The following is a 12,563-nucleotide window of genomic DNA, read 5'->3' on the forward strand; positions in this document are numbered from 1 at the left end:
TCTTGGACATGTCAACAAGAAGCGCATAGCCCAACTCCAAAAGGATGGAGTGTTGGAGTCATTCGACCTTAGGGACGATGACGTGTGCGAATCTTGTTTGCTTGGAAAGATGACCAAGTCACCCTTCACTGGCACTTGTGCGAGGGGTGAGGTTTTATTGGACCTCATACATACAGATGTATGTGGACCCTTTAGATCCACCACAAGGGATGCAAACCGCTTCTATGTGACTTTCACCGACGATTATAGCAGATATGGGTATATCTACTTAATCAAGCACAAGTCAGAAACCGTTGAAAAGTTCAAAGAGTTTAAATAGGAAATGGAGAATCAGTTGGGCAGGAAAATCAAGATGCTTCGATCCGATCGAGGTGGAGAGTACCTGAGTCTTGAATTCCACGACTACCTCAAGGAATGCGGAATAGTTTTGCAATTGACGCCACCTAGGACATCGCAGTTGAATGGTGTAGCTGAGAGGCGTAATCGAACCTTGCTAGATATGGTTCATTCCATGATGAGTCGTGCTTCGCTACCTATCTCATTCTGGGGGTATGCCTTAGAGACTGCCGCCCATATCCTTAACTTAGTCCCCACGAAGAAGGTTTCCAAAACACCTCACGAGATGTGGACAGGGAAGGCTCCCTCGTTAGCACATATCAAGGTTTGGGGTTGCGAGGCTTTCGTAAGACGGGAGACTCGCGACAAGCTCGAACCTCGTAGTGAGCGATGTATTTTCATCGGCTACCCACAGAAGTCCTCTGGATATCTCTTCTATAGACCGAGTGACAATGTTGTCTTCGTTGCGAGAAGATGGGTTTTCCGAGAACGAGAACTCACAAGCCAAGGAGACAGTGGGAGGTAAATCGATCTTGAAGAGCTTTAAGAGTCGTGCGATGAAGGAACCTCTAACACTGGCGCTCAACCCGAGGAGGAAACTCCGGTTGAACCGATTGACGAGTCCTTACCTCTTAGGCGTTCCGAAATGGTTAGCGTTTCACCCTAGTTTTATGGTTTTCATATTACTAGAGAAGGGGATACGTTCATTAGTGATAGTACACTAGTGAATATGGACGAACCTAACAGTTATAAGGAATCCATGGTAGGCCCGGAGTCTGCGAAGTGGAAAGAGGCGATGGACAGCGAGATTCAGTCCATGTATGACAACCAATTTTGGAATTTGGTTGACCATGTACCCGGACGTAAGACGGTCGGGTGCAAGTGGATCTTCAAGAAAAAGACCGACATGGATGGGAATGTGCACACATATAAGGCGAGATTGGTCGCGAAGGGTTTCACTCAAACTCCCGGAGTTGACTATGATGAAACCTTCTCACCAGTTGAGAAGATAAAGTCTATCAGGGTGATGCTAGCCATTGCCGCATTTCATGATTATGAGATATGGCAGATGGATGTCAAAACCGCTTTCCTTAATGGGAAGTTGGCTGAGGATGTTTACATGGCTCAGCCAGAAGGTTTTGTCAATACGAAGCATCCCAATAGAGTGCGCAAGATTGAAAATTCCATTTATGGACTTAAACAAGCGTCTCGCAGATGGAATCTTTGTTTCGATGAGAAAGTTAAAGAGTTTGGTTATCTGCGAAGCGAGGATGAATCATGTGTATATGTCAAAGCCAGTGGGAGTATAGTAAGCTTCCTCATATTGTATGTCGACGACATACTACTCATAGGAAACGACATCCCGACACTGCAGGAAGTTAAGTCCTGGCTCGGGAAGTGCTTCGCTATGAAGGACCTCAGAGAGGTTGCTTATATTTTGGGAATAAGGATAGTGAGAGACAGAAGTAAGAGACTAATAGGACTTAGTCAGAATACTTACTTGGACAAGGTACTAAAACGTTTTAGTATGGAGAATTCAAAGAAGGGGGAGTTACCGATCCAAAGTAATGCCAAGTTGAGTAAGATTCAAAGTCCGAGTACCGAAGTCGAGATAGCATAAATGAGCCGAGTACCATATGCTTCCGCAGTTGGCTCGATTATGTATGTTATGACTTGTACTCGCCCTGATGTAGCCTTCGCTTTGAGCATGGTCAGCATATATCAAGGGAACCCTAGCAAAGCACATTGGACCGCAGTCAAGAACATTCTTAAGTACCTTCGGAGGACCAAGGAATGGTTTCTAGTCCTCGGTGGGAGTGATGACTTAAAGGTGCGAGGGTACGGTGACGCCAGCTTTCAGACCGACAGGGACAACTACCGTTCGCAGTCGGGTTGGATCTTTACCCTAAATGGAGGAGCAGTAACTTGGAAAAGTTCCAAGCAAGAGACCGTAGCTGATTCAACGTGCGAATCAGAGTACATTGCAGCGAGCGAAGCGTCAAAGGAGGCAATATGGTTGAAGAACTTCATCGGAGACCTTGGAGTTGTGCCAGCCATAAAGGAGCCCATGGAAATTTTCTGTGATAATGAAGGAGCGGTTGCCTTGACCAAGGAACCCAGGGATCATGGCAGATCTCGACATATCGATAGAAAATATCACTTTATTCGACATCGGGTGGAAGAAGGACTCCTCGTAGTGAAGAGGGTATCGTCAGAGGATAACCCAGCAGATCCGCTTACGAAGGGACTGAGCAGGGTTAAGCACTTGCAGCACGCTAGGAGCATCGGGCTAAAGGACGATATTAGTTTAGATTAGATATTTTAGAAACGTGTAATAGATAAATTGTAATTAACATTCGATGATTAAATAAAAGAGTATTATTTATTGGTAATGTTATTGTCTTATATTAATTATTTACCTATTGTTTCATTTTGCATGTTTTGACTTCCTGAATAACAAGATTATTGGAACGGTCCACATTCATTCAGATGTTGGAAGTAGAATGAAGACTGTCATGAATTGGTGTGTAGATTGTCTAAAGAGTATTAGACATAGCAAAAGTTTGCTACAACGTTCATGAGTGCTTATGAACTTGATTTGAGCATTGGAATAAACCCACGCTTGCTGGAATCACTTCATGGAATTTATCACGTGTGATCACAAGACGATAATATCATATGGTCTTAAAACCTAGATATATGGTTTATTGTTTGCTAATTGGTTGTGCATTGATAATGCGTAAACGCATCAGTAACTTGATGTTATAAAACGCATTGTTGTGTATGATTTGATTAGTGGATAGTAAATGCATATAATTCGAAGTTTATCTGTTCCTTTTATCCTAAGAGGGTAAAAGCGATATCAGGGCCCATCGATGATTTGATTTGACTTATGTGTCGGGCCCGGTCAGGACTGAATTGATGTGTTCAATTAAGTTCTATGTCAAATAAATCAGAGATTGAGAAACTAACTGCTGGACAATAAGTATGACTATGTTCCATGTAATTGTCCGCACGATATCTAGAACAGAGGATTATACGACCCCTTATCTAAAGGACAGGTTACTGATAAGATCAGAGTTTGACAGCGTCTTTGAGAGCTACGATTGCTAATCGGATTGTGCTTGCATTTGTAGTTACTAGACTTATCCAAGTGGGAGACTGTTGGATTAGTGTCTAAGCCTGTAACTATATTTGGTAAGTACTTGACCCGGTTGTGCATGGTCCTTTTGGGTTGCCTTCACTAAAGCAACATGATAGGATGATTTGTGAATAAAGAGGTTATCATGATATATTAATATGTTATATGAATAATATATTAATGGACAAATCATATAATTAAATTAATATTAGACAAGAATTAATTAAGAATTTAATTATGTGGCCAAAAGATATTAATTTAATATCAGGGACTTAAACTGTTAAATGTGTGATAGTTGAGTATTTGGCTGAGGAGCCTCTTGGACTAGGCATGGACGAAATTAGGAGATGTCCATCTCTAATTTCGGCCCTAAGGCCCTATACCAGAAGCTTCCTTGGATAACTTAAGGCCTAAGCAGTCCATTAGGGTTTTTGACTGGAACCCTAGCAGCTCCAATATAAATAGGTACCCTAGGCTATAGAAATTGGCTACCCTAACCCTAAGAGTGATAGAGCCGATTTCAAGAAGCCTCCAACCTCTCTCCAAGATCATTCTTTTGCTATTGGTGTTTGTAAGCCATTAGAGGAGTGACACTTGTGACTCTAAGCTTCAAAGACAAGAAGATTCAAGAAAATAACAAGAGGTAATGATCTAGATCTGATTTGTTTCTTATAATTTCGAATTACTCTCATTAGATCTAGGGTTTGAAAGTCTTGGATGAATGCATGTACAATTAGAGAAACCTAGATCCAAGCATTAGGGTTTGCACGAGCACATAGGATGTTCTTTTGGCTCAAACCCATCATTACGTTGGGCGTAGGTTCAGAGTACGCAGCACGTACTCAGTACGCTGTGCGTACGAAGGGCTATGACGCATGTACAAGGGCCAGATGTCAGCTCCGCATGCGAGGCCGTGGGGAGAAAGCAATGGTGCAGATTCAGCCACATGTCACTTCTCGCATCAGCCTATACACAACTTCTAAATTCCGTAACTTTTGCTATCAGCTCTGTTTTTTCCGTTCTATATATCCATGTGTAGGTGGCAATGTAATCTACAACTTTTGTTTAGACTTCGTTGGGTAATTTTGACTTTATTTTTAAAGATATATTTTAACAGGCTTAGATAGATAAAGTCCGTTAGAAATTCATAACTTTGTCATCCGACGTCCGTTTTCGTCTGTCTTTATATTGTTGGGTTCCTATTAACGAGATCTTCGATTCTCGTTTAGATTGTGTCGGCTAAAAAACGATCGATCTAAATTCGAATTTTGTGATGTGCATGTTACGCTAAATCTTAGAAAAATCATAACTTTCTCATACGAAGTCAGATTTGGACGTTCTCTATATGTATGATTTCGGTTTAACGTATACTATGAATTTCGTCTAGATCCCTAAGGCTAAAAAGTAACTTATCAAAAATTCACTTTTTACATTACGCGGTGTCGTGTCAGTTTAGCCGTAAAACTTCGACGGGTCATAACTTCTTCGTTACAACTCGTATTTTAGTGTTCTTTATATGTATGGAACCCTTGTGAAATATACTATAACTTGGTTAAGATTATTTATTCTAACTAATCTTCTATCAAAAATTCGTTTTTGACACTCATTGTCTCTAAATTGACTAGCCCGAATCTGCGGGCGTTACATATCATAAGGAAAATGAAGTTGTTTGGGAAGAACATGAGGTATGGTCTTAATTTTTCCCATTTTAACTAGTTTGTTTCATCAACTCTTATATTACTTTAACTTTTACTTGTAGGTATTGGTATGTCTCTCACAGTCAAGATGAAGTCTTTGAAACTAGGTTGGGTACAGATAGTTACAAGGTTGCTTTGGAGGCAAGGAGTTGTACTTGCAGGCTATGGGGTTTGAATGGAATCCCATGTGTCCATGCAAATGCATCTATTAACTACATCTATCATGTCCCTGAAGAGTACATCAATGACTATTTCACCAAAGAAAAATTAATCCAGGCTTACTCAACCAACATACAACCAGTCAATAGGAGCAGTCTCTGGGAAAAAACACCTTACATTCAGTCTCTGCCTCCCATGACTAGGACAGTACTTGGTAGGCCTACAACCAAAATAAGGAGGAGTGAAATTGATAAAGATAGCAAATTCTCATCCAAGAAAGTGAGTGTTGCAAGGACTGTTAGATGTGGGAGATGTTTGCAGTATGGACACAACAAAAAAGGTTGCCAAAATGATCCAGTGCCAGTAGTTCCCAACCAACCTAAAAAGAAAGGAAGACCAAGAAAAGGCCAACGCCATACTCAGTACCAACATCCTAATCAGGCACCAGGTCCATTTGCTACATCTGTTCATAATCATGAAGCAGGGCCATCTGCTCCAATTGTCCCTAATCATGCAGTTGTTCCTAATCAAGATCCTACTGATCAGGTTGAAGAATAATCTATGCCTCCTTTGAGGAGAAAAACAAAGAGGGACAAATATCCATTTGTTCCCAATCAAGCATCAGGGTCTACTGGTAGGAGGAAAATAAGCATTAGAAGAGGTGGTATAAGTGACTTAAGAAGAAGGAGTGTCATTGAAGGTAATTATGTGAATTTGGATAAAGGTAATGAAGAAGGTGTGAATGTGAATGTGGAGGAAGGTAATGAAAAGAAGTGAATGTGAATATTGATGAAGAAGGTGTGAGTAGAGGAGGTGTGAGTGTAGGTGTTGATCTTCATGCGATACTTGATGATGTTAAGATGGGGATAAATGGTATACTAGGTGATCAGGTTTAAGAAGAAGTTGTGGAGTATAATTTTGTGTTCAATGAGGTCAATGAGGATGATGATGTGGTAAAGAAGACTTACCTGACTGCTAATGACATAGCTCCGTATCTAAAAGCAGGGTACATAATGGAGGAGCTAAGAAATCTCCCAGAGTTAAAATTGGAAGACATCACTGCACCAGTTGAGCATCAGCTAGAAACCATGTTACTTTGGAATATGTAGTTAGGTTGGTGGGGATGTGGTAGGGAAGGTATAGATGGGCATACAAAGCTCTTTTTGCTATAAATATTTTTGGTATATTTTGTAAATCTACCCACATACATTAGCATATATGTTAGTGCTTTTTTTTGGTCATATGTTTGTAATTTCACCCCTTTCTAATTTAAATCAAGTTTGTTTACATTTTGGTGCATACAAATTTTTTTATTTGTTGCTGAATTGGTACCATATACATAGGCTATGCTATACAGGTGCATATAATTTGTTGCTGAATTGGCACCATATACACAAGCAATACATGTACATAAAACAGCACAAACTGTCTCATTTTAATCATACTTTGCTGTTAAATTTCTCATATTAACAACATATTTTGTTTAATTTACCATCAAATACAGGTGCATATAAGACACTAAACCCAACTTCATTATCACAAAATGGGGTTTCAACACATATATACCATCTGAAGACTATTATAGACCTAGTACCAACCTATCAACTACATCTTGATGATAACTACAATAAGACACACAAATATTGCCATTAGAAGTCCTGTAATCAAACACGCTAGAACTGTCAATGTGTCTTTGTTCTCATGCGGGTGCAGTTGGGACCTTGAGGTCGTGATTTGGGACCTTAAAGGCATGCAATCCTCTTCATCGAGCCACCTAAAGAACCCACCCCCCCCCCGTCATCATCCTTGTAATTTGGGCACCCTCGGTACTTTCTACCATAGTTCTTAGGTGTGTGCGTGACCTGAATTGGGAAAAATTCGTCACACTGGCATATATGCTCGCTAACCCTACCTAGTGTAGATCGCGCGTTGCTCGAATTCGATCGGGATGTTGTCATGAATTTCTTCCGTGAAAATTATGCGTCTTGAACCTTTAATTAAATTGGGAGCACACTTGAAGACGACGAGCCCTAATATTGACTTTATGGTTAGGGTGACTGGTAGCGGGCGATTAGATGAGTGAGTTTGCAGGTTAAATGGATACTACAACACAAATTAGACAACTACCCGATTTCTCTGGATCTAAATTGTGGCCAGGTCTTAAACCAAACATTTTAGACAAACTCGAGGCTTTTTATGCCATTTGGCCATATACTAATCATTAAATTCTAGTGTTTACTAAAAATACTATAAGAACTTACTTTAATATATATATATATATATATATATATATATATATATATATATATATATATATATATATATATATATATATCCTCTTATAATTTCTTTCTACTTATCTTCCTATCCATTTTAAATGGTGACAAGTGGATTAAAATATTATTAAGAAAAATTAAATACGACATATGTCATCATTTGACATGGGTAGGAAAATGGTAAAAAAAAATTTATAGTAGGATATTTAATTTTTCAAAAAAAAATCAATAGTAAGGTAAACATAACACTCCCATAAAATTAGACACTAACTACTAACTATTAGACTAATTCATTAAAGTAAATAATTCATACATAATATTTTTTTCTCCGTACATAATAATTTATGTTTTATAAGGTTGTAGAGTACAATATGTTAAAATATAAATTATTATGTATGAAGAAAAATTGTTATGAATGAATTACTCTCATTCACCAATAAAAAAAACAAATAAAACTTTGAATTAACTAGGATTACAATCCAACATAGATTCATCATCCAAGTTCTCATCAATAGTTCACTACACTAACCGTGTATTCTATCAAAACTAGTTGCATGAGAAATATTTTGATATAATAATGTGTAGAAAATACATATAATTTATGTAGAAAATACATATAATTTATGTAGAACTTGAAATATTAATGGGTTATGTATCATATGGAAAACCTCTTGAAATGTGGATTTTGTGTGCATATTATATTTGTACTTTGAAGAATATATATATATATATATATATATATATATATATATATATATATATATATATATATATAAGAGAGTGAACTAGGTTCAAATGTTTCTCACATCTATTGTGTGCTACAATGTGCCAATAAGAAATTAGTAAAAATTAAATTATTATTTAACCAAATAAAGATAGATATTAAATGATTTCCATAATTATATGTATATTAAATGATATCCATAATTATAATTGTTTTTTATGTAAACTAATTAAATTCGTCATTAATATCAACAATGATATTTTTTCACAATGAATTCACATCTAGGTTTTCATGTATGAGTTTGTATTTTGTTTCATGACTCATTCATTCAAAATACAACAAATTTGTCTGAAACAAGGAGAACGAGAGTGTATTCTATCAGAATGAAAGTTTATTCTAAAAGAATGAAAGTATATTTTAATAGAATGAGAGTGTATTCTAGCATAATACACTCTCGTTCTTCATTTTCCATGCAACTTTGTTGTATTTTAAGTGAGTGAGTCCATAAACAAAACACGAACCCATACTTAAAAACCTATATGAGAATTAATTATAAAATAATGTTATTGTTGACATTAATGACGAATTTAATTAGTTTCCATAAAAAGAGAACTATAATTATGGATATCATTTAATATACATATAATTATGGAAATCATTTAATATCTATCTTTATTTAATTAAATTATTATTTAAGTTACTGAATTCCTATGGACGCATTGAAGCACGCAATAAATGTAAGAAACACATGAACATATATATATATATATATATATATATATATATATATATATATATATATATATACCCTTAAGGGTATATAAGCTTAGGACCCCAAACTCACCATAATATGTCGTTTTGTTTGATATATTCATTATAATATTCTTAAACTTCAACCTTTAACTTGATTTACTTTTAAGATTTTCGAAATTTCACTATTATCTTCCTCTTAAATCACATATTTTTGTCGAACACCTACCAGACTATATATATTATAGTTGAAAATGAAAATTATGTAAGAGGATGATAAATATGAAGTTTATAAAAATCTTGAAAGTAAATCAAGTTAGAAGTTGAATTATAAAAACATTGGATAATTACAATGTATATATGATACAAAACGACGTAGTATGATGAATTTCGTTACTTAAGCTTATATACCCTTAAGGGTATAATCATTTTTCCCGTATATATAATATGTGTTGAAAAAAATGTTTTTAGCTAAATTTGTATTTAGGACTTTGTTAATTATATTTTATGTTTCGTTAACTAGTGATGATTAAACCTTAACGTGTTTCATAACAATATATAAGCATACATGAATCGTGTGATAGAATATGTTGATCTTTTTTAGTGTTCTTGTGTTATAAATTGTCTATGTGTCATGTGTGTTGTACTTTTGAATATTGTTTTTAAACTTTTTCATAACGTGAGTTCATGATATTTTAAAAGTATATGTACATAAAAATAATGTCTTATGCAAAAAAAAAAATTAAAAGAGGTTTATTCATATTGTTGTGTAAAAAAGGATAATTCATTGAAGTTGAAATTGTTATATGTGAGATAGCATGCTTATTCATTTAGTTGTTTACATTACATAGATGTGAATTTGGATGTATGTGATACCATGCTATTTGATATATTTAATTGTTTACGTTTTCAATTATGATGATTACTAAATAAGCAAAAAAAAAATACAACTTTTGCACTACAATTTCGACACAAACTCCATTGCATATATATTTTGAGATCATTTCCCACAAAAATATTGCATAATCTTTCTTGATCTTGATTATCAAGTGAAGATAATGCATTATAAAAGAATATTAAACTGAACTATATATAAGCTTAAATGGGGTTTGGATATTATAACCCATATCATGTGCACTTTTAATTTGTTTTATCCTTTGATTAAATCATCTATTCCGATCTAATCTATAATATGTCCAATCTTCTATGTCAAATATGACATTCACTCTCAAAGTCAACCATGAGTTTGTTGATCTTCTTGTTACTTATTCTTTGTGACACCATCATGCTCTCCCCCACCATCATACTACAAAACAAAAAAAAATTATTCTTTTAGCAACCCATTACAATTTCATATAATATGTAAATTAGGATAAGATACAGATACATAGTGATCCACTAGGTGGCTGACAACCATGTATCCATAAAAGTCAAAAGAGCGCAATTCACAGTGGAATTGAAACTCTCGTATTATAGCTGTTGAGACTCAAACCCTGTTTCTGCAAACCAATGCTTAATCACAACTCACCTTGGTGGAAGTGAGGAGACATCGGAAGGTAATAGGATTTGTGCTAGCTTCATAGCATCCTCATTCGAGTTGATGACATGGTTGAAGCACAAATATCGACCATAAGCCGAACTTTCTTCGAAAACACAAATGTGAGAATCTACCAAAAATTTAAGATCAACCGTAACAAAAATTCCATCTTTGTACATCTCGGCTGCGCCTTTTAAGTATGGGTGTGTGATCGTGAGATCAGGGCTCAACAGTAATCCAGCATTTATGGACACCATGCTCACCCCTCGGTCCATGGCTAGGGCCCATGCGGTCTTTTCAGCTAATGTTTTTGATAATCCATGCCATAACTGTTTCATTTATTTATCCGCAAATTAGATAAATGAAAAAAAAGGAAAGAGAGTAATGATAAGTCATTATATGTAGTTAACTATTATATTTTATTTTTTTCAAAATAAAACATCAAATAAACTAAACTTTGACTTTTTTTTTAATTACGCTATTGACGATGGTAATTGATTAAATTTAACTATTCAAGAAAACGAACAAAAAAATTCTTTGAAAAAAATATTATTTTAATATTTTTTAATTTAAAAAATATAATTTTAAAATTGACTATTAGAATAACAATTGGTCATTTCATGCCTTTTACAGAAATAAATTATTATATAAAAAATAATTGTTTGCTTTTAACGTAACCCGATAATTATCTTTGGAATGATTCATTATTCCGTTTGTCATAACATTTTTTTTCAATTCAATGAACCCTTCCATTATTTACTCTATCAAACACGACATGAATCTTTAATAGACACTTTAAAGTTTAAAGCATGTATACCTTGAATTTCTTGCAGAAATTGACATTGCTCCAATTCCGTTCATCAAAATCAGGCGAAGAAGGTGATGAATCAGTTGGGTCTCTCCAAATTGAGGCAGTCGCAGATGAAGTAAACACCACTTTGTCAATGGTGTCGGTTTGAGCACACGCTTCCAACACGTTATGAGCTGCTCTTACCTCCATTTCCGTCATCAATTCCTGTTTTCATTTCAAACAATACATGTAAATCAAGCATTCATGATTCATCCATTGAAGATTCAACTGAAATTGAAACTTATAACACTACATACATCATAAGAAGGCTGATCAGATGGAGGTTCAAATGAGTAAAACAATCCACAACATCCTTCCAAAGCTTCCACTATACTGTGATAATCCAACGGGTCTGTGTAAAACACTCTCAATTTCTTCTTGTCTACAATCGTTCTCTCCATAGATTGCATCTCCACTGAAGAATTAACAAATTCAAAGTTATTTCAATTCAATTCGCACCCAAATTGAAATCCCTAAATTACAATATCCAAACGAAAATAAAAAAGGAAATAAACGAAGTACCATGACTGTTAATTGCAGCATGAACGAAGTAACCCCTTTGAAGAAGACGATGAACAAGTGCAGATCCTAAACTTCCACCAGCATCCATTACACAAACCGTCTTCGATGAAGACGAAGATCCATCAAAATCAACTGCTGCGGGCGCCATTTTGATCCAGAAGAGAAAAGGTGTATAGAGTAGCTGGCAGGCTGCTGTATTTGTGAGCTGTGAATGGTTGCTTTAATGTGAGAGAGAGAAAGAGAAAGAGGGAATATGGTGTGTATGGATATAGAGGTATGATCCGTATGTGTGAATAATATATAGGGGGGAGGGAAAGAGAGTTGGGAAGGAGGGTAGTTAAGGAGGGAAGATGGAAAAAGGTGAGCATTTATGAGTAGTTAGGTTAAAGGGGTGGATGGGATTTCGAAATATAGTTTGGATGGTTGTTGTTGTATATGATAACACCAATTCCAGAAATTTCTTACGTTTGCTCTTACGTTTACTTGTTTGTTTATGGATTTGAGGCGGTAGCCCCTGATAACGAAAACCGGAAGCCGGAAACCAGAGGCGGACGTAGGATTTCATCCTAT

The 12,563-nt window shown here is 35.8% G+C and overlaps 1 protein-coding gene across 1 annotated transcript; it reads right to left on the bottom strand.

The window, feature by feature from the left end:
* Positions 1 to 10,048: 10,048 nt before the first annotated feature.
* On the bottom strand, positions 10,049 to 12,331 carry LOC145133461 (cinnamoyl-CoA reductase-like SNL6). The gene is made up of 5 exons (XM_079068399.1): positions 11,994 to 12,331; positions 11,729 to 11,886; positions 11,439 to 11,636; positions 10,613 to 10,950; positions 10,049 to 10,390 (listed from the first exon to the last, which is right to left on the bottom strand). The coding sequence occupies exons 1-5, from the start codon at positions 12,139 to 12,141 to the stop codon at positions 10,294 to 10,296; spliced, it is 939 nt and encodes a 312-aa protein (XP_078924525.1). The 5' UTR covers positions 12,142 to 12,331; the 3' UTR covers positions 10,049 to 10,293.
* Between the last annotated feature and the right edge of the window lie 232 nt (positions 12,332 to 12,563).

Source organism: Lactuca virosa, chromosome 8, assembly GCF_052849685.1.
Source record: "Lactuca virosa cultivar CGN04683 chromosome 8, Lactuca_virosa_CGN04683_v6, whole genome shotgun sequence".
Classification (NCBI taxonomy): domain Eukaryota; kingdom Viridiplantae; phylum Streptophyta; class Magnoliopsida; order Asterales; family Asteraceae; genus Lactuca; species Lactuca virosa.